General features: G+C 26.4%; 2 protein-coding genes across 7 annotated transcripts in view; one reads left to right on the plus strand and one right to left on the minus strand.

Annotated features, from left to right (window-relative positions):
* Positions 1 to 19937, plus strand: part of LOC100201459 (cyclin-dependent kinase-like 4) — a 48623-nt gene extending 28686 nt beyond the window's left edge. For 2 of the 6 annotated variants that reach the window (XM_065812691.1, XM_065812695.1), the window contains exons 7-15: positions 955 to 1019; positions 4233 to 4383; positions 10361 to 11228; positions 11366 to 11414; positions 11529 to 11592; positions 11673 to 11733; positions 12077 to 12114; positions 12208 to 12244; positions 19218 to 19937. In XM_065812691.1, the coding sequence (XP_065668763.1) occupies positions 955 to 1019; positions 4233 to 4383; positions 10361 to 11228; positions 11366 to 11414; positions 11529 to 11592; positions 11673 to 11733; positions 12077 to 12114; positions 12208 to 12244; positions 19218 to 19526 (1642 nt within the window). In that variant the 3' untranslated portion in view covers positions 19527 to 19937. Of the gene's footprint in view, positions 1 to 954; positions 1020 to 4232; positions 4384 to 10360; positions 11229 to 11365; positions 11415 to 11528; positions 11593 to 11672; positions 11734 to 12076; positions 12115 to 12207; positions 12245 to 13321; positions 13400 to 19217 lie in introns of all 6 variants that reach the window. The other 4 variants (XM_065812692.1, XM_065812696.1, XM_065812693.1 and 1 more) reach the window with 3 other exon arrangements.
* LOC136088606 (uncharacterized) lies at positions 14102 to 17156 on the minus strand. The gene is made up of 3 exons (XM_065812690.1): positions 16779 to 17156; positions 16431 to 16577; positions 14102 to 16219 (listed from the first exon to the last, which is right to left on the minus strand). The coding sequence occupies exons 1-3, from the start codon at positions 16879 to 16881 to the stop codon at positions 15984 to 15986; spliced, it is 486 nt and encodes a 161-aa protein (XP_065668762.1). The 5' UTR covers positions 16882 to 17156; the 3' UTR covers positions 14102 to 15983.
* Positions 19938 to 23497: the final 3560 nt, after the last annotated feature.

The following is a 23497-nucleotide window of genomic DNA, read 5'->3' on the forward strand; positions in this document are numbered from 1 at the left end:
AGGAAAAATGTCTAAACATCTAAAAATTCAAATTATAGAGAAAATATTTCACAGGAAGTTAGGAATTGTTATAAATAATTATAAATTAATTATAACAATTATGAAAATAAGTACCTTTTAAAAAGTTATAAAATAAGTACCTTTTAAAAAGTTATAAAACAAACCAGACCAAAATTATGCTAATTCTAAAGAATTCTTTTCATAATTAATTTTTTAATTTTAATGTAGCTTATGCAACTTCCTGGTTGCAAAAAAAATTACAGATACATAATTATTTATAACAATTCCCAACTTCCTTTGAAATATTTTCTCTATAGCTTTTTTTGCAGACCTAATGCCAACCTCTAAAAGATTGAGTTCAGCAAATAATTGCCAATCACATTTTTTTTAATTCTGAGGGTTGTATATATATATATATATATTTATATATATATATATATATATATATATATATATATATATATATATATATATATATATATATATATATATATATATATATATATATAGATATATATATATATATATATATATATATATATATATATATATATATATATATATATATATATATATATATATATATATATATATATATATATATATATATATATATATATATATATATATATATATATATATATATATATATATATATATATATATATATATATATTGGAACAATTACTTTTTTTTTCAACAAATAAAAATTCAAAAAATAAGTTTTTCTAACTGTTCCTGTAATTAATACTACTATAATTTATTATTGGAATAAAATGGTATAAATTATTGCACAAATCAACGAAAAAATAGCGCAAACTAAAATGACCTTACATAAAATTTCCAAGAAAAGTCTGAAAATTTGAAAACCTGGCAGTCTTATTAGAGATGTAAAAGAGATGATAAAAAAGTTTATATACTTTTCTCAATGTATTTATTTATATTTTAATTTAGGAGTTACATTAGGCAGCTTAATAAAGCAGTTCAATGGTGTCATAAAAATGATGTTATTCATAGAGGTTTGTAAAAGTAATGCTATAAAATAATGATAATAATTTTTTTTTAAATTTGGTTCATTTGATGGGAGTTACTGAAAAACAAGGAATAGTGTTAAAGTGCAAGGAAACGGATGACAGAAGACTTGAAAAGTTAATGGTAGGGTTTCCAATTATCCAACATAAATGACTATCTAGATATTGAATAATGAAAATTCAAATTTTTCTGATTATTATTATTATTCTGATTCACTCCAACAAGACTGCAAGCAAACAACTATTAAGTTGGGAGTTACTAGAAAAAATAAGAAGAAGAGTTATAGAGCAAGGAAATTTTTGACAGAAGACTTAAAAAGTTGAAGGTTGTATGAGTCAGGAAAACATGAAGATGGGAGAGAGTTCCAAAAGGTTGAAGTGTGGGAAACAAGCTAGACAAATAAAAGTTTTTGGAACATGCAGGAATAAATACAGTAAAAGAATGAGACTTTGATGAATAACAAGTCAAGCGAGAATGAGTTTTGGTTGATGGAAATAGAGATAAAAGCTCCTTTGAGCAGCAGCCATGATAGTATTTGTAGAAAAGAGAAAGATGTGACTTTATGACAGAAAAAAGGCTCAAGCTTAGCAGATAGACTGGGTTTAACTACGTTTACAATGCGTTTTTGGACTTTGTCTAGAAGAGAAAGAGCATCATTAGAAAAACCAGCCCAAATATGACTGCAGTATTCCATACAGGGATGAATAAGAGATTTGTAGAGGTAGAGAATGGAATCAGGTGAGAGAAAATGGCAAGCATGGTAAAGAGAAGCAACCTTAGCAGATGCTAATTTAGCAATCAATTGTATACATGGTTTCCATGAAAGGTCAGCAATAAATGATAGTCCAAGAAGACATAAAGAAGAGGACTCAGTGAAAGGGTTGCCATTTATTAATATAGGAATGTCGACAGTACCGCAATAATTGTTTGCAGTAAATAACTTAGTTATTTACTGGATTAATTACTTAGTTGGAGTTAAATGTTATATCTGGATATTCAAATAACAAATAAGAAAATTAAGATGATAGATTGAATTAAATGCTCATGGTGTTTTTAACCCAATAGTTCAATTTAATTTAAGTATTTCAGTTACTTACATTTACTTACAATGAAAATTCATAAAAATAATAAAATAATTGTATTATTTAAATTCATTTTTATAAAATGGGTATTTTGAAAAAAAAAATGTATTGAAATTGTGTCTTATTTCAGTTATATACTTCAATAATACTTCAAGTTGAGTTACGTTATTAAATGTTAGTAAACAGTTTAAAAGATAACTTGAGATTAGTTTCTTCGCAAGAAAATTTAATTATCTATAATTTAGTGTAAGTTTATTCAAATATATTTATTACTTTCAGATTTAATCAAATTGCTGCAAATATTAACTAGTTTCAATTAGTCTTCAATATCTTATAAACTTTAAATTTCCAGACAATAAAATTTTTTAACATCACAATACATTGCAAAATAAGAATTAAATTAGACTAAAAAACCTGAAATTTCTAATTTAATTCAAAGTCTGAATATTAGATAGTCACAGCTGATGTTATTTATTAGTATTAAACAAACCTTATACATCCTAAACATCATTAATACCATTTTAAGAGAACACCATTTGATTAAACATCATTAATCTATTTTAGGAGAGCAGCATTTGGTTGGAATCAAATAGTTAAATATTTGATTTTTCTGAATAATAACTGTGGCTTAGTAAATACAAAAATCATAATATAAAACATTCTTCAAGTGGCATTTAGAACAAAGAAGATGTTGAAATTTTGAAAAAAAAACTTAAAAATACCAACAATTCCAAGACATTATGAATAAATGATAGCAAATATATATTTTTTATGAGCGCAATGTAAAATTGCTTGTGTTTGTTTAAAATAAAATTAGTCTTTGGCTTTTTTATTTTAAAAAAGTTATGAAGATTTTAAGGATAAATGTTTTTGAAAAAAAAAAGGTTAGCAAAAATTTTATATTTTTAAAGCCATTATGAATGGTTCTAGTCAGCTTGCCTTTATATTTGGATATATTTTTTGAGTAGAGTAAAGGAACTATGTTTCAGAAATAAAAGCAAAAAAATGTTTTAACGAGTTTTTTAAGGGGAAAAAACTAGAAAAATAAAATTTTTTAAAGCATGAATGGGCAGATACAGTAAAAGGATGTACCTCATTAGAGCAGCGATCATGATAGTATTTCTAGAAAAGAAAAAGAGATGCAACCTTTTGATGATGGAAAAGTGGCTCAAGCTTGGCATTAGCTAGTCTAACTATATTTACAAGGTGTTTTTAGATCTTGTCAAGTAGAGAAAGAGTATCGTTCAAAGAACCAGCCTAAATATAATAACAGTATTCCTTACAGGGATAAATAAGAGATTTGTAAAGGCAGTGAATGAAATCAGGAATAAGAAAATGGAGAACATGATAAAGAGAAACAACCTCAGAAGATGCTAACTTTGTAATGGATTGTATATATAGTTTTCATGAAAATTCAGTACTAAATGGTAATCCAAGAAGAAGTAAAGTAGAGGGGTGAGAAGATTGCTATTCATCAATATAAGAATGTCAACAGTTTGCAATAATTGTTTGCAGTAAATAACTGAGTTTTGTTGGAGTCAAATTACTAAGCCACTGCACGCCCCAAGTTGTTCCAGTAGAGAAATTAGTTTCAAGATGTTCTAAGTATCTAATCCAAAAGATTAAAAAGTGACTTTTTGTCAAAACTGGAGTATAAAGTTGAATCATTAGCAAAAAGAGCCACTTAAGATGTAAGATTTTCAGATATAAGATTTTCAGAAAGATTGTTTGTATAGATAAAAATAAATAGGGGTCCGAGGATAAAATTTTGAGGTACCCCACAAAATACTAGAAATGAAGAGTGTTGACCTTCTAGGATAACTTTAATACTGCAGTTAGAAAGAAATGGTTTAATATCTCAAAAATTTTCACAGATACACCATATGAATCAAGGTCATGGAGAAGACCAGTATGCCAAAATTTTTCAAAAGCTTTTGAAATGTCAGGAGCAATAGCCCTTGCCTCACTCCCTCTATCTGATTATACTGAGCTTTACTGAGCTCTATAAATAACTTTTAATTTTTTTAATTACTCTCTTGACTATTTTTCTTGAGCTGAATACTTAGTTTTATGTGAAAATATTTTCATAATAGATTACAAGTCTATAAATTTTTTTAGATATTAAACCTGAGAATTTACTTATAAGCAACACGGGCACATTAAAATTGTGTGATTTCGGGTTTGCAAGAGCCGTGTCAGGTACTGCCAATGGTCAATATACAGATTATGTTGCTACTAGGTGGTATAGAAGCCCTGAATTACTTCTTGGGTATTTATTTTTGTAACCTTATATTGAAAAATTGTTTCCTATATATTTAAATATTTTTGTTTTTTAAGTATTTGTTTGAATATGTTTGTTAATATTCTTATATATATATATATATATATATATATATATATATATATATATATATATATATATATATATATATATATATATATATATATATATATATATATATATATATATATATATATATATATATATATATATACATATATATATATACATATATATATATATATACATATATATATATATATATATATATATATATATATATATATATATATATATATATATATATATATATATATATATATATATATATATATATATATATATATATATATATATATATATATCAGACCTTGTGATGAAGCGGGGTGCGTTCGCATGTGAAACATGCCCGCAAATGGTCTTCTGGGCGTGACAATTAGCGCTCGCTAATTTCTTTAAGAGAGTAAAAAATTGCGCTTGTCTGAAAAACTTGCAAGGGAGAAATGATTTATTTCTTCTATTTGAAAGTTAAATTCAGCATGGCAATTTTTTTTAATTTCCTGCTGAATTTTATCATATTACCCCCTAATTGTACCCTGCTTAAGTCAAACCATTCGCTAACTCGCACAATTTTTTTTGGGTCCATTTGACAAAACTTAACTAGGACTTTTACTTTGAAATGCATAAAAGTCTATGTAATAAAATATTAAAACTTGCAACACTTCAATAACAGTTCCAAACTTTGAATGCTTAAAAATTAAATATCTAGCATAATAATTTATTTATCAAAATTTATTAAACTAAAACTTCAATAATAGTTTTAATTTCGTACAGGTTCGATCACATTCTATTTATTAATGACCATTACATTTAAAATTAAAAAACATCAAATTAAATTCAAAACATTAGATCATCAAATACTTTTGTGTCAAATATAATTTAACAAACTAAATACTTTTACTGATATCTTCAAGTTAGTCAAGCTAATAAAGTAAATAATAAAGTCTATTTATTAAAAAAGTTGAAGCCAAATGAAACTAAAAATTAAAACTATAACAGAAAAAATCAAAATAGTCTCTTCAGAGTCCGAGTTAATGGGATTCTACTGTTTATTATTATTTGTTATATGTATTGTTTAGTGAAACTTTGGGAGGCGTGCTCACAAACAACGAAAGAAAAAATTTAACCTCACTAGTTTTATGCCTTCATGACCTAGTTTTTACTAGTGTCAAAAACACATTTCTAAAAATATATGTCAGTATATAAGTTATTTATATAATGTATAAATAACTTATTTATAAGTATATATATTTTTATAACTATATATGTTATAGAAATATTTGAGAAACTTCCTTTTTGTCATTTTGGAGATTGACAAATTACCTGCCAAATTGTTCTAGAATATATATTAAAAAATAAAATAAAGTTTAGAATAAACCAACAAATATATAACTATAAAGTTGTTGCATATTTTTCTTATTTAAAAGTATCTATAAAATGGTTAAATTTACTTAAACACACTTTAAAAATTAATATGAGTAAAATTAATCACTTTAAAATTGATCACTTTAAAATTAATTACTAAATTAATTAACTGTTGCTTGATTACTGCTTCTATTTATTAATACATTTCATTAACTAAATCATACAAAACTATTTTTTTGTTCTTTGTATTTTCCTTCTTGATTTAATACATTAAGACTATTTAACTTTTTTTTTGTAAATACTTTTAATAGTAAATATGGGAAAATGGGGACAAGGTGGTTTTTCATATAATAACTAAAATAGCGAAAACAAAGTTGTATTATATCTTGTATTTTAAACCTTCAATTGGTTTTACTTAAATATTGTTAATGTAATTTTATACACTTAAGTTTATTTTTTGCACTTGAAAAAATAACTCAGTTTTGGTTATTACTATTAGATGGCATCTTTTTGGTGTCACTTTTTTAGGGATATTTTTTTGTAATGCGCTTTACATCACAAAATAAAACTTTTTTATTTTGTGATATCTAGTTAGAGTAGTTAGTAGTTTTTAAAATTTTATAAAATTGGAGACAGAAAATGCATTATAATTTATCTTGCCTCAATCATATGATCAGTCATGTTACAATTTATTTACAAATCTTTATATTTACCATGCTAGTTAATGAAGATAACCCCCTTTTTAATAAAAAAATTTAAGTTTATTTTGGTTTCCAAAATTTTACATACTAAAATATAGAGTAAAAATGGGGTCAAATGGAAGGTCAATCTCATTTGTTTCCTAATGGTACGCCACTTCCTGGCGTACCATTATTGTTGCAAATAGTCGGTAACTAGTGTGATGACGTTATTGTAAGTTCTACCAAAGCCCCAATTAGATAATTTGATGAGTGTATCTACCAAAACTGATTCAAGTTGTTTTGACAATCTCGTGTTTGAACCACTGCCAATTGTTTCACCTATGCCGTGGACACGCCTGTGAAGAGTTGCTACTGTTATTCTGAATGATTTAGCAGATTTGTTAAGTGAAATTTCACCGCTTTGTACTTTAACCACTGCAAGCGCAACTTGCTCTTTGGTGTATAGTTTTTCTTTTTCTTTGCATGCAAAATGTTTCATATTTAATATTAAAATAGATTTAACAATAATCCATTTGAAATTTATGCAAAAAATTTGTAGAGATTACTTTGTCACTTTAGACTTAATTAATTAATAAAAACCGCATTGAAGTAGTTAGCGTATTTCATTCATTCATTAGAATCATTTAATAAAAGCAGTCAGTAAAAGTCATTCATTTAATTCAATTTATAGTTGGAGATTTATTGGTCACTTGAAATTTAACGAAAAAAAGCCGCATTTAAGAAGTGAGCTATTGCTTCACTTATAATTAGTATATTTCATTTAACCCCACAGTTCTCCTTTTCTGTTTTTTACTCATAACTTTTTTCCTAAATAGCAAATTTAATTTTAATTCTTGAGCAGCGTAAAAAGTTACACCAGAAAACTTTTGAAGTTAAATGATATCAAGTTTAACTTCTGAGAGTTTTAAGTTCATTTTTCAAAATAGTAAAAAAATCTTATTACGTATACGAAAACTTAAATCTTATATCACACCTTATATCACATCTTATAAATTGATGATATCACATCTTACTCAGAAAAGTATTCTCTACAACATAATTTAAAAATATTTGCAAAAAGATTATCCAATAATAAATTAAGAGGAAAAAAATAAACATTGTCATAACTATTTCATTCTACCCGCTACTTCATTCATTTTATGCTGTTTTACTCTATAATATCGATACTTAGTTACGGGCTTAACATTAATTCAAAATCTGCCATGGTGTTTGATGTTTTTGTTAACAAACACAGAATTAAATTGGCTTTTAATAATTTCTACCAATATTTTGTTTGATTGTTTGTTATTGGCTTTAAATTTTTCTGATTACTTAAGTACTTGGTTTAAGCTGGTGTAAACTCACACACACACACACACACACATATATATATATATATATATATATATATATATATATATATATATATATATATATTTAATTTTTTAATTCTTTTTTAAATGATTTTCAGACCAATTTTCACTTCTTTTTTTTTACTTTTTTCCATCAGATGAACAAATGGTGGATAATGTAGGATTTTCTTTATTTTAATTAAATATTTAAATAGCTGAAGAATTCCAAAGGGCTACTTTGCATTTATTAAAAGTTTTTATTATTAAAACATTTTAAACATACAAAAACATGCTATCCAATTTATACTATTTAAATAACTTGATTCCATTTTATAAATGGTTAGCTGTAAATTACACATTTCTAAATATAATTTAAATAAAGTTAGATTCAAGCTTATCAGAATGCAATTTTAAGATCAAACAAACTGTATGAGTTTGTTTGATCTTTATTTTCATTGAAATAGTGGTATATCTACATGTTAAACCAAAAATCAATAAAAATTATTTTTTGAAATAGGCATTCAATCCTATTTACTTGATAAAATGTATTCAATGCAGCCATTAGACCATATTTGGATCTACCTACAGTTAATAAATATTTGGATCTACCTACAGTTATTATTGTCCAATCTTGTTCAATGTTACTGGATGTAAAGAAAGTATCTTTAAGTTGATAAGAATTTATTTTATTATCTATATATAACACTGCACCACCTCTTATTCTTCTAGTTTTTTTTTCTTGCTTCTTTGTTCTTGAAAAAAATTTGATAAGTTTTGTTAAACTTATAATTAACAACATTTAAAGGAATGTAACCATACATTCAATCAAACAGCTTCTGCATGATTATCTGATAGCAGATTTGCTTCATTTATAATACAAATAAGTAAGTTTATAAATCCTGAATAACTTTTGAATGACAATCAGCTTCGATTTAATCTAGTAGTTGATAAAGAAAGTAGTGAAAGATAAGCATTTTTTTGAAGTATTTTTTATTGGGTTACAGGAGAAAGAATTTTTTCAGAAAATCATCTTTTTACTTTTGGACTTGTTTCTATTATGCTCCACTTAAAGAATAAGGACTGCATGATGAGAACAACATTAAATATTTTCTTAAAATGTTTCTAAATTTTTGTCAAGATTTATTTTAAATTGTTTATAATATTGTGTCTAAATAGCATTTTCAATAATTTCTTTAGGACAAAGAACAAGTACATATTCATCATTATTTTTGGGGCAATCTTCTGCACAAATATTTATTGTTTTTTATTTTCTATTTATTTATAACCAACATTTCATTTTTCTTCATTTATATTATTTTAAATCAAGTTTCTACTTGATTTAAGTCAACATAAATCTTATAAACAGTGTTTACCTTTAAAATTTTTAATAATATTTGTTTACCTTTTTGCTGTCCCTGTTACTTATATCACTTGCTTCATTATTATTTGTTTGTTATATCAGTTCTCATGTCAAAGTGTGCCAAAAATGAGTGTATCAGCCAAAAATGCTTGTTCAAAAAAAGATTTTTGATTTAAATTATATCAAATCATGCTTTTTGTTCAAATTTTTCTTTTTGTTTTAAATGAATAATTTAAAAAAGTAATTGTTTGATATAAATAATTAAAATCAAGTCAAGCGATCAATGTTAAATATTTCTAATAGAAATCTAAATGTTTTTACATAATTATTTATGTTATGTAAAAACCTATACCGTGTTTATACTTTATGCAGAAGCGGAAAGACACGTCCCTAGAAGTACCATGCTTAACTTGTTTCTCAACACAGTGACCTTGTTTGTCAAGGTTCGTGTTTAACAGTTAGAGGGTTGTAACCACATTAAAGTGGCTCTCATGGCCTTAGGGAGGTGAATAACATTTAAAAAAAATAGTGTTAGAGTGGTGTATTGATTACTATTTTGCTTACTTTTTTTCTTATTGGCACTTTTTGTTTTTAACTTCATACTACAATACTAATTTCATTTAATCTACCTCTTTACTCAGTTAAGTCTCTCTCACAATGCTCTATATTCTATATTGAACTATAACATCTCTGCATCTATAAACATTTGCAATCCATTATAATCCATATGGAAGCAAAGGCACACATACATAAAGTATCAAGCAATTGTTTTTAGTGCACGTTATGAAGATATAGTAAAAAAAATGTTTTAGTTTTTAAAGTGGCGCTGAAATGAATATGTAATTGAAAAAAAAAATTTTGTCTTTGGTGCTCTTTGAAAACACTGAATGAATCAGCAAAAAAAAAAATAGGGTATGCAGTGATAATAAAAAAAAAAAAATTAAAAAAGAAAAAAAATTATTTAAGTCAGTATTTTTTTAAAATATATCAAACCCTTTTAAAATGTTTTATAATGTATTAAGAAAAAAGTGTCTTTCAAAATAGTATTTTAATTTTATGGAATATGATATATTCAAAAGGTCAATTTTTAGATATTTTTTTATTCTAATTTTTTTAGTACTCTTCTTATATAATTATAATTGTTATAGAGGTGGATATGGAAAAGCTGTTGATATATGGTCCATTGGTTGCATACTCGGAGAATTAAGTGATGGACAGCCAGTATTTCCAGGAGAAAGTGAAATCGACCAGTTGTATGTTATACAAAAACTTATTGGACCACTTCCTCCATCTCAAATGCATCTATTCAATATAAATCCTAGGTTTCGAGGTTTAAAGTTTCCTACAATAAATGGGGCTCTAACACTAGCAAAGCGTTATTCCCAAGTTTTAAGTCCAGATTTAATTGAATTTATGGAGTGGGTACTTCAGCTTGAACCAAGTAAACGCCCAACAATTGATGAATGTGCTGAACACTATGCTTTTAATGAAACCCATAAGAATGCTGTAAATTCACAGGATAGCAGCAGCAGCTTTGAGGAAACAGATGAGCAATGGCCTGAGGTTGAAATAAGTTCTTCAAAACAACTAAACTTACCTAAGAAAGATTTAATTTCAGCGACTAAATTTACACACAGCCCAAGTGAAAAATCTCAAAGAAAAAATTCTACCTTAGCATTAAAAAATAATTTTGCTTTTCACAGTACAAACAATAATGAAACAAGTGATGAAGAACTTGATGAAATGCAAGGAAATAATACACTAGTACGTCAAACGGAAAAAGTGGTTGTGTTGAACAAACCAAAAAAACAGTCGTTGGTTGCTAAGTATAATGTTAATGATAAATCTAGGGTAGGGTCTATTAAAGCTTTCTTGGGTGCTACTTCTTTGTCACAAATGTCTAACCTCATTAGTTCTAACTACAATCAACAACCAGTTAAACTTAATAATGACAATAGAAACATTTCTGAATTAGCTAATCAACCAAAATTTACAGAAAAGACTGAGTATGATGAAGTATGTTATTTATAGTGGTTTTAACTTTTTTTTGTTTATAAAATTTTGTAAGTGTTTTTCAAATACTCGTAATAAAAATTTTAGCATTATAAATGAACATTTTAAATTTTATCATCAATATATGAATTTTAATTCAGAGCTTGGGTCAACTAGAAAAACTTAGAACATTGTCAAGGCATCAAAAATGCAAGTTTATTTTTAGTATTTTTTATCATTCAAGTTTTTTGAGTTTTAAAGTGTATTGTGTTTAATTAGTTGTGGTATTTCTGATATCAATCATTACAATAATTTTTTTATTAGTAGCTGAGGTAGAAGATAAAATTAACGAGTTTATAAATCAATCCCAGTTTGTATCTGTGTTAGCGTAAGTTAATTTTTAAGTTTAGTTTTCAAAGAGGGAAAATCTTGTTTTGTGTATTACTTTTTTAATGTTTTACTTTAAAGGCGTCAAAAGATGATCGATAATCAACCCCTTCCTTACAAAAATAAATTTGGTCAAAGTCAGGTTTAAAAAAATATTTTTTATTTTAATTTTATTTTAGCATTTATTAAAAATTGCTACAACAGAAAAGTATGCATTATTTCTATTTTTATTATTATTTTCATTTGTTTTGTCATCATTTTGTTATTAGTTCTTTACAGTTATCAGTTTTATTTAGGCGTTCTATTATTGCATCTTATTTGTATTTTTTTATTACCATGTGTTATTCATTTTGTTTATCAGGTCATTATTTTTATTGATTACTGATCTTCAAATAAAGGTTAAATAATTAAAATATATCAGTTTTTTGTAAAATAAAGTATGTAAATATTTTCCTTTTAATTTAATTTTAATTTTTTAATTTTAGAAAAGTTCATATTTTCCAAAGAAAAATTATCCAGACAAGTAGGAATACATTTTATTTCATTTTGAAGCAGCTGCTTTTTAGCAAACATTCAAGAAATTTTAATAGAAATAAATGTTTTGCATAAATTTTAGAAATTTGTGTGAAGTTCCAAAGTTGTCCACTGAACAGGTAAAGTAACTTCTTTTTCAATCCTTTTTTTAGGGTAAAACCACTAGTCCCATTAAAAACTATAATTCCTTTAATATTATAATACTAAGTATAATGCTGTAAGTAACTTATATAGATTTAAGACAAACAAATACAAAAATCACTATCAAATACAAAGGTCACTAGGCTCACTGAAAATTCAGTTATGATCTTTTTCTTCGTGATCAATCCAGAATTTATCAAGTCAATGAAGATTTAAGATCCATGAACATCTAAGATGTTAGCCTCAAGAACCTGATGTTTGGCAGGAAAAATTGAGAATATTAAAGTAACATTTTTTTTAATCTACCCAGAATCAGAAACCCTCCAATTACTTTTCTCAGCGTTAGTGAGGGCTTTAGAGCTTTTTAAACCTCTTTCACATTGTTGTGAAGTTGCATCTCCTTTTTTCTGCACATACTACCATTCTTGCAACTCAAGTGAGCTATTGTCTATTGCTCTGTCTACCAAAACAGAAATTTCTGTGACTTGTTATTCATCAAAGTTGCATTCTTTTACTCTATACCTTCATTTAAAAAAATGTTCCTGGTATATCTTTTTACAATAACATGATAATAAATAATATTTGGTAGCCTGAGGCAGTAGTTACGGCGATGATGGTTAATATTTCATAATTTCTACTTGTTCGATCTTGTATTGAACTTGACCTAATAGTTAGTATGTTTGGTTTTTGCTACAATTGCATTACAGTTTTATCCATATTTTAAAAACAGTAAAATTTATAATAAAATTCCATGGTTGTTTATAGGTAAGATAATTATAGGTAAGATAATTATAGGTAAGATACATTAATAACGACAAAGCAAATATTGCCTAATGAAGTAGTTTTAATTTTAAAGTAAAATTATTTTATTATTAAAATAAACCATTCCGTTTTATTTAACTTATAAGTTAATAAACGAGAAAATCTGCAGGACAATTTTTTAAAGTTTTAACGGTTGAAATGTTCGAAATAATACAGGTGGTTTTACCCAAGATTCAATCTAGTTAGACTGGTGGAATTCTAAATATCCAAAAGCGTAATATTTTTTTTTTTAGGTATTGAATCAACAAAAAGTAAAGTTTATTAATTGCAACTATTTCAATAGTCGTTTGATTTCTGAGTCGAGAAACTACGTAGTTTTTTCTTTCTTTTTTTTATTTAAATTTTGTATTTTGCAAAAAGAATGCTCAATGTTCTTAAAAACAGAGCAGAGTTATAATAGTTAAGAATACTTATCTAAATCATTTTTGGATAAGTATTCTCTACTTCTAATCTTTAAAAATATTTAATAATTTATATATATAAATATATATTTTATATATTATATATATATATTTATAATATATGTATATATATATAATATATATATATATAAACATATATATATATATTATATATATATAATATATATATATTTTATATATATATAATATATATATATTTTATATATATATAATATATATATATTTTATATATATATATATTATATATATTATATATATATATATATATATATATATATATATATATATATATATATATAATATATGTATATATATATATATAATATATGTATATATATATAATATATATATAAACATATATATATATATTATATATATATATATATATATAAATATATATATATATATGTATATATCGTCGCTGCAAAACAAGGCTATCTTAAGTCCATTTTTGCCGTTCTGAGAAAAAGGCATTTAAAGTTTTAAATTTATCAATGTGTTTGATCTTTTGAATCCCCTTTTGAATGATTTTAGTCTATTTATAGCAAATTCTATTATTTTTTATAAAATAACAAAACAAAACAAAAAATATTTTAATTTATGCAATTTAAAAAGTAAAATTGACTTAAGATACTCTTAAAAGGATCTTAAATATAGAAAATTTCACAAATCAAATATCTTAAGTCCATAAACTTTAAAATTATTTAATTATTAAACTCTTATTTTATTAGGTTATTTATTTAGCGCTAATAATCAAAATAGTTTTAAAATAATCATTTAGTGATGGAATCATCAACATGTAACAAACTTGAAAAACACTTAAAATAAATAAAACAAAAGGTGGTACAAGTAACAAAGCTTTCATTTTGTAATGTCTAGCTTTTACTCAATTTTCTAAATGGTAGAAACCGGCTCTGCACAATATCTTTTGGTTGTTTGATGACTTGTTTTGTAATATCATTTGGGTTGTTAATTTGGTTTTATCTTTGGTATTTCATCATCAGCAGCATCCTTCATACAACTGGCTCGAATCTTAAGGTTTTGGTAGAAATGATGATGCTGTTTTGGAATATAACCTTTGTTGCATAGGGAGAGAAGATCTTTTATTTTCAGTGCACTAATACCTCTTGGAGCAAGATACTTCTGCTTTTGTAATTGTATATCTGCTGCTGGTTTAGTACGACCGGTCGTTTTTGATCGAAAAATACAACTTTTATATTCTTCATTACTGTATTTGAAGTAAAGAACATCTGGATATTCTTTTAAAACTTTTAGCTGTACAATACTGGCCCACATAACTTTTTTTGGTTTAGATTTCTTTGCACCTTTTGATTTGGTCGAATTTGACATTTTAAAGCCCCTGTTTGTTTGCTAATACTGCAGAGTATGCTGGAAATGCTTTTTCATTTTTAAAATTGATTATGTCATCATGATTTAAAACAGTTCCACAGCTCCAGTTGTACCATAAGGTGATAAAAGAACTTGCTCTAAATCAAAAGCTGCTGTTACAATAATAAAAAGCTCCAGTTGTACCATAAGGTGATAAGAGAAATTGCTCTAAATCAAAAGCTGCTGTTACAATCAACGATGTTTTTATTGCTTCTTTCTTCCTTTCTTCTTTATAAGATCGAGTAAATTTTTTGTTGCTGACATGTTTGTTATACTTTTGATAATCTTCATCATTTTTTTCTATTTTGTTTGTGAAATTTTTACAGGTTCCACATTGATCTTTCTTAAGTTTTTGGAATTTCAAACGAAATCTACGTTTAAAAACTCTCTGATAGAACTTGTATCCTTCGATAACATGATTTTTCTCACTGCAATACTTTATGAAGAGTCTATGCATTTCCTTAACTGAAAGCTCCTGAGGAAGAAACTGTGATTTTTCTGTGTGACTCACGTAGTGGGATTCAACCTCTCAAAACATTTGAATATGATCGATGACTTTTTTTCCCCGTTCAATTGCTATTTTTCTTTGGTTTTTGTGGCAACCTCTTAAATCTTTTTTAACACTTCCTCTAGCAGTTTTTTTTGCCATCGCTATTTTTACTGTCTGCTGTGATATCCCTAAAGTATCAATAAACATGGTTGCACAAATACACATTTTAAGAGCGTCGTTTTCTTGACATGGAAAGCTGTATGTAAATGTTCGGTTTCTATTTTTTTTCTTTTCCACGTGCTCCCTTTTCCTTCTTCGTTTTGGTTCTTTCTCTATTACCCTTGCCCCAATGTATTGGCGCCTTAAATCAATACACTTCATTGACCAATATGAGGTAAACAATTCTTTACAATAGTTCTCTGTAAGATTTTCTGCACACTGAAACAAGCATTTCTTGCCACATCCTATTCGCATTTTCTTACCCTCAACCACTACTTCCTTTCCTTTATTTGGACCAGTCTTTTGTACATGAGAAAATCTCTGACCTGTGTTCACCTTAAATTTTCGAATGTTTTTAATCCATCGTGATGGGTCCTACTTCTTTTTTGGGTTTGTATCACATAGGGTTGGGATAAGTTCTTCAGTGCCAGATTTTTCAAGTTCAACAAGTCTAAATTTTTCACGATCACTTAGGTTCCAAAGTATTGCTGCATCAATATTAGTTTTATCAAAATCAAATTTTGGGTATTTATTAAAGTTTTTCAATACTTTTGTTATAAAGAATCTTCCAAAACCTTTAGGTATTATCTCTCGGTGGACAGAATCACTCCCTAAAAATAATGTAATAATTTAAAATAACTTTTAATGGCACTTACAAGTAACATATATATATATATATATATATATATATATATATATATATATATATATATATATATATATATATATATATATATATATATATATATATATATTCTCATGCATGCTTCTAATTTATAAATTAATTCCAACGCCCCCTGACATCAAGATAAAACATCTTACATTCCGTAGTAACTTCAAAATTTCCACTGAAAATACAATTTCCATTGTATGTCAGGTAGACATTTTCGCCATTGTCTAAGCCTTGTTTCAAAATTTTCATTGGTACGAAACATAGATCATAGGCCAAATTGGAACGTTTACTGCATCCTATAAAACATAATGAAGTCACCTTATTGTAATAATCTATATTAATTTTTTTTTACAACTAATTATTTTAGGAGAGAAAATTTTTTGCAAAGCTTAAATTATGTCTTTAAATTAATTACCTGCTACTGTAAATATTTACTATAAGGTAATAAATTAATGTAAACTGTAAAATATATTTAACTAACTTTTTATTTAACTAACCTAAAATGTCGCTTTTAACTATTAGCGTATTTGGAACTACCAAACTATTATCTTTGTCAACATGATCCATACAGTTACTTGTTGCAACAGTCACAGATGTCATATTAAAATCTTTTAACTAACAGCATAAGACATGTAAAATTGAAAATAAAATTTGTACATTAATTTTCTCAAAATTTCATGTCTACTAATAAGTTATTCTAAATAAGTCCTTTAGATTTTATACTTATAGAGTTTAAAAGTTCATTGCGGTAAAATACACTGAGGCATATTTGTTTAGACGCCTCAATTTTTTTCTCTTTGTCTTAATTTTTTTCTATGAATTGTCAACTGATATGCATGCAAGTTATTATCAAAATAATTGTTGTGTTGTGGGCTAATAAAAATCACAAAAAAAATTTTTTTATGTGTCTTTATTAACATGAGAGTATGTTTGATATACAAAAGCACATTTTTTAATTGGAATATATCTATAGACGCAGTCATATTTTTGACATTAAAAGATGGAAATTAGCAATGCATATGTCCTCCATTACACTGGATCACCTCAAAAATTCTGCCTTTCATTGACTCCACTAGTCGTTGAAGTGTAGTTTGATCCAACTCGGACCATACTTCAAGGATTTTACACTTTAACTCAGTAACAGTTTTAAATTGGTGTCCGGCTGCTTTAGCGTCATAAACTTTTCTTGATAGCATTCCCCACACGTTTTCGATTGGATTTAAGTCCGGGCTACAAGCTGGCCATTCGAGAACCGGGATGTTGTGGTCTTTAAACCATTTCATAGAATGCCTAGATGCGTGAATTGCAGCATTATCTTGCTGAAATATGGCATTATCGTCCATGTTTTCATCCATATAAGTTATGAGAACATCATCCAACATTTCTGTATACTTTATCGAGTTCATTTTAGGTAAACCACAACACAGAGTCAATTTTCCTGAATTAGAAAATCCACCCCAAACCATTAAACTTCCTTCTCCATAATTTGTTTGTGAGTCATTTATTCCTCTTAGATCATGCCAATAACAACTGTAAGAGTCCGGACCATCTAAATTGAACTTTTTTTCATCTGAAAATATTACGTTTTGCCACTCATGAGTCCAATGCATATGGTTTTTAGCAAACTGTAATCTAGCAATTTTATGGTGTTTTTTTAACATTGGTTTTTGGTGTGGTTTCTTCCACTTTACGTTTGGTGTTGTACGTGGTGTTGTAATGTAGTTTCGTACAACATGGTCAGATCTTCCAATTTTTCTTGCTATTTCTCGTATAGAAAGTGCTGGTGAGATTTCTGAGCCACGATATAAATTAATTTGTATTTTTTCAGCATCTGTCAAATACTTTCCTTTAGGCATTTCGTAAAATGCAATAAAAATGATACTGGCAGAGCAAAAGATCAAATTACACTAAAATTTATCAATGTATTTGTGTAAAAGTGATTAAAAATCAATAATTACCGTTATTAACCTGATTGCGTCTCTAGATATATTCCAATTAAAAAATGTGCTTTTGTATATCAAACATACTCTCATGTTAATAAAGACACATAGAAAAATTTTTTTTGTGGTTTTTATTAGCCCACAACAATTATTTTTATAATAACTTGCATGCATATCAGTTGACAATATATAGAAAAAAATTAAGATAAAGAGAAAAAAATTGATGCGTCTAAACGAATATGCCTCAGTGTAGTTATTACATGCGGTGAGTTTTAGCATTCTGAATATTATTCAGAGTGTTATAAATAACTGTTTAATAACTATGATTGCCAAATGATAATTGTTAAACAGTTAGTTATATCATTCTGAATATTATTCAGAAGGCTAAAACTCACTGCAAGTAATAATTATTTTACCACAATGAGCTAACTTTGAAACTCTAGTAAGAAACTTACTAAACTCAGTAGAACTCTAGTAGAAACTTACTTAATATTATTACATGGTCATAATAAGTTTAACTCATTTTTTATACAATAATTTACTTGAAAGATAGTATAAGCTTCAAAATAATTTACGATAACACTTTAAAAATACCAAATAAATACACATAAGATAGTCTTGCTTGAGTCTATATGGACTTAAGATTTAAGTTTTTCATGTCTCTTTAAATATTTTTTTCGGACATAAGATATTTGAATTTTGGTCATTGTCGCCTTAATTTAATCATTTTTGGTTACATACATTGTGAGATGATTTTTATGCACCTAAGGAGTACTTCTAGTCAAAAATGGACTCAAGATTGTTTTGCTTTGCAGCGACGATATATATATATATATATATATATATATATATATATATATATATATATATATATATATATATATATATATATATATATATATATATATATATATATATATATATATATAAAATATATATTATATGTATGCATGTATATATGTATGTATATATAATATTTTGAAACATTTTTTAAAGAATACTGTCTTAAACAAAAGTTCATATGCTGATTTACGTTTGCAACCTTTGAAAAAACAAATCTCAAAAAAAGTCCAGAATAAACCTAAAAAGTTAGAACAATTGTCACATAATAATCGACCATCTTCTGCACAAAAGTATTCTATTGGAGCAATAGGAAATTGCGAAATGCCAGATATATCTGGTAATTTCCAACACAGTGTCGCGAAATCTCGATATGAAGGCAATGAAAAATCAGATTCAACAACAAACTTTCCCTATTTTGACGCTACAAAATCAATTTGGAAACTTCGAGAAAATCATATATAGTTTGAATTCAGTTTTTACCTTGAGATTTTAAAATGGATTTACGTTCTGCTATTTCCAATCTTTAAAGAAAGTATCTATATTTTTTGGTCTGTGAATAAAAATGTTACTTTCCAAAATTAACTTAAGAAACCCTTTTACATACCGATGGTTTTTATTTTTTTAAACTTTCAATGTGATGTCGTTTTTCAGAAGATAACTCAAACTCACTAAAGTTAAATGAAAAAAGTCAACTTAATAGTTAACATGTAACATATATTTAAAGTATAAACATTTTCTATTTAAAATATCTAAATCTAGAACTTTATAATTTTGATATTATCATTTTTATATAATCTTGACTAATTTTTGTTTTTGACTCAGTTGAGTTATTTGTCAAGTAAAGAACTATTTATTAAAAAACATAATTAAGTATATTTGTTGTTTTTTCTTTAAATTTTTGTCTTATTTAAGTTATTCAACTAATGCACAGTGAATCGCTTTATACAAACTAGGTGGACAAAGTCAGTTAAAGGAATCGACTAACTGATGATATTTTTACGATAACAATTCCTCAACGGTAACAACTTAGTGTGTTGATTACGACAAACATTTCAGAGCTTTCTATTAACTTGACGTTAAAATTTAATTTCATTTGTGAAAATATTTTAGTTACAATTATAAAGTGCTTGAAATACGATTTAATATGATTTTAAGAAAGTAATCTTTTTGTTACTTGTGATGGATTTTACTTAAGAGTGTAAGTACTTTGTATTTTATTGAAAATTTAACTCAAATAAATAGAAAAAGTGGTGCCCTGTAGATTTTAAAGCAAGATTGTAAAAATTGCAAAGCATGTTAAAAAATTTTATCCACATGTATCCAGGCAAATTTTTTAATATAGTATAACCACAACTCTACGGTTTTTTTAAAATTTTGCTGCCCGGATCTGCCCGTTTAATTTTCTTTTAATTTTTTCAGATCAAGTGTACTTTTATTTCAAATTTAGAATTATTTGAAGAATAGCTAAAACATCCGAAAGACGAACGGAATTCTTTTTTTGTGTGACATTCTTAAAGAGTTTAGTACAGAAGATGTGACAAGTGGTTAGTGAAAAGCGATACAATTTAAAATAGCAAACATCCGCTAAATTGGAAGAAAAGTGAACTGCAGCTAATAAACCGATAGACATCTTAGTTAAACCGATAGACATCTTTTAAATAAAAACAAAAAGTGGGTTAGAGGGCAATAATTTGAACTAAAAAAAAAGTTTCCATAGTAGGGGATTCAAAAAAAGCAAATTTTTTCGTGGTAGAGCGGAAAATTTGCTTCTGGTAAAAATGTTACCACCCTATAATGGTCTTATTTTCTGGCAAAGATGTGAATTTTCAAAAAAATTTAAAGGTTTTCTAGTACCAATTAATGATTGCATTAATTCTAATGAACTGTCTTCGGAATTATCATTTGAAGAGTTTAAAAAAGCCTTCAAATCTTTTAAAGAAATAAAGCAAATGGTGACAATGACATAAGTGTTAATGTAGTTATAGACTGTTTTGAATAACCAGAAGGTGTCCTCTTTAAAGTTTTCAAAGCGTTAATAAATCAAGGAATTTTTCCTGATCAAATGAAAATCGCAAAAGTTCAGGCAAAAAAGGTGACAGAACTAATATTAGCAACTGTGGACCTATTTCTGTTTTATCTACATTTTCAAAAATTTTAGAAAAAATAATGTATATTATTATCAATAATGTATATATGTAGAGTATATCATTATAATAACCTATTATATAACAACCAATTTAGCTTCAAAAAACACATTTCTACGGAACATCATTCAATTTGTACGTGAGATCTGAAATTCTTTTGAAGATTTCCAACACATACTTGGTGTTTTTATTGACCTTTCAAAGGCATTTGATACAGTTGAACATACCATCTTACTTCATAAACTTAAATACTGCGGAATAAATAACAAGGTAATAAAGTGGTTTGAAAGTTATTTATCAAGCCGAAAACAATATGTTTCCTGTAATGATGTTTATCAAAAAGATTTATTAGACATATCATCTGATGTACCGCAAGGCTCTATATTAGGGCCACTTTTTTCTTGGTTTATATTAATGACTTGAATAAAGCCTCAAATCTTCTTAGTATGTTAGGTGAAGACACTAATCTATTTCTTTCTAATAATGATGTTTGTAAACTTTTTTCTACAATGAATAACGAGCTTAAAAACATTTTTACCTAGTTCAAATATAAGAAATTAACTATAAATTTTAATAAAACAAAATATACTATTTTTGATTCACTAAAAAAAAAAAGCGTTATCTATCCATAAATTTACTTCTAATTTTTTTCGAACATAGTGAGATTAAAAGAAACTACGTTACAAAGTTTTTAGGAGTTTTCCTGAATGAACACATTACATGGAAACATCACATTGATTACATTTGTATCAAAATTTAAAAAAATATTTAAATTTTGTGTAATACTAAAGATTATTTAAATAAAAAGAGCTTGTCCCAACTTTACTACTCGTTTATTTATAACTTTTTAATTTATGCAAATATTGCGTGAAAAGTACTGATAAAAGTAGATTGAAATGCCTTTATAACCGTCAGAAGCACACAATTCTTATTATTAATTTTGCAGATCGTTTGGAAATGAGATTACTTAATATATATGAACTAAATGTATTCAATATCTCATGTTTTGCATATATGTGTAAAAATAATTTAGTTTCTTAGGTTTTTAAAAATATCTGTACTTTAAAACTTGACAATAAATATGCCCTATAAAATAATTATTAACTTAAAAGTTAGTACTACTGATAGCAACATCTTGAAATTGTTAACTTTCTGTTATTATTAAACACTAGTTTTATTTTTAGTCTATATAATTTATAAAGTATATTTTCTTTCATCATTGTAAGAAGTTTATTTTTTTGTGTTATATCGTCATTGAAAGAAGTTTATTGATGCATTTTAAATAACGGCTTGCTTAAGGTTCTGATGAGAAGATCTTCGTGGCCTTCTTTCAGTTACCTTGTTTATATTGTTTAGCATTGTAAATTTTTGAGAGGTAATTTTTGTTTATTATTATTATTTTTTTAAATACTATCTCTATATATTTATAAAACGACAAACTAATGTAAGCAAACATTAAAAAATTCAAAAAAATTAAAAATTAGTATAATTTAAAAATATTTAATAATTCAAATGTGTCACAACACTTTGCAAAAGTTGTGTGCAAAAGTTGTATTTAAGTATAATTAATTACTGTTCAAAATTTGATGCCCACGGACAATATGTTTTGTTTTTAGCAAGGAGTCTTAAATTAAACGAAAATTGTCAAGTACACTGTTTTTATTACACTTTTATATTTTTAAAAGCTCACTTTTTAAACATGTTTTTAAAACCGGGTACATTTTCCCATCGGTATAATTGCTACTGTTTTTTTTTTGAATTCTTATATAATTAAAAAAAGTCCAAATAGCGATAAAAAATATTTTATATAAAATATTTTTGATGCCCCACAGACCCGATGTTGACTAGGGTTTATCACCATCAGGCTCCGAGCAGTCTTAGCGCACTGCGCTAAGACTGCTCGGAGCCTGATGGTGATAAACCCTAGTCAACATCAAGGTTCTCAAAAAATGATGAGGCAATGAATGAGGATGAGGAATCTTGATGACTATGACTATAACTCCAGACCGTCGACTTAATCCTTTTAGTAAATTCAAAGAAAGCTTAAAAATATCGCTTTTAGAATTCAGACCCAGTGAAAAAGCGCACATGGGATACGCGTGGATTTTTTCCACATGTAACCCATGTGGGGATTATTATTTTGTCCCATGTGGGTTTCATATGGTAAATCCCACATGGATTCCATATGGTAAATCCCATATGGGATACGCGTGGGTTTTTACCATATGTAACCCATATGGGGATTATTATTTTGTCCCATGTGGGTTTCATATGGTAAATCCCACATGG

Source organism: Hydra vulgaris, chromosome 12, assembly GCF_038396675.1.
Source record: "Hydra vulgaris chromosome 12, alternate assembly HydraT2T_AEP".
NCBI lineage: Eukaryota > Metazoa > Cnidaria > Hydrozoa > Anthoathecata > Hydridae > Hydra > Hydra vulgaris.

Excerpts from the sequence above, each read along its gene's own strand:
- LOC136088606 (XM_065812690.1), bottom strand. The coding sequence starts at position 16,881 with ATGACATCTGTGACTGTTGCAACAAGTAACTGTATGGATCATGTTGAC. Across the intron at positions 16,578-16,778 it reads AGTTAAAAGCGACATTTTAG|GATGCAGTAAACGTTCCAAT; the intron begins GTTAGTTAAATA and ends TATGTTTTATAG. Across the intron at positions 16,220-16,430 it reads TTTTGAAGTTACTACGGAAT|GGAGTGATTCTGTCCACCGA; the intron begins GTAAGATGTTTT and ends CATTATTTTTAG.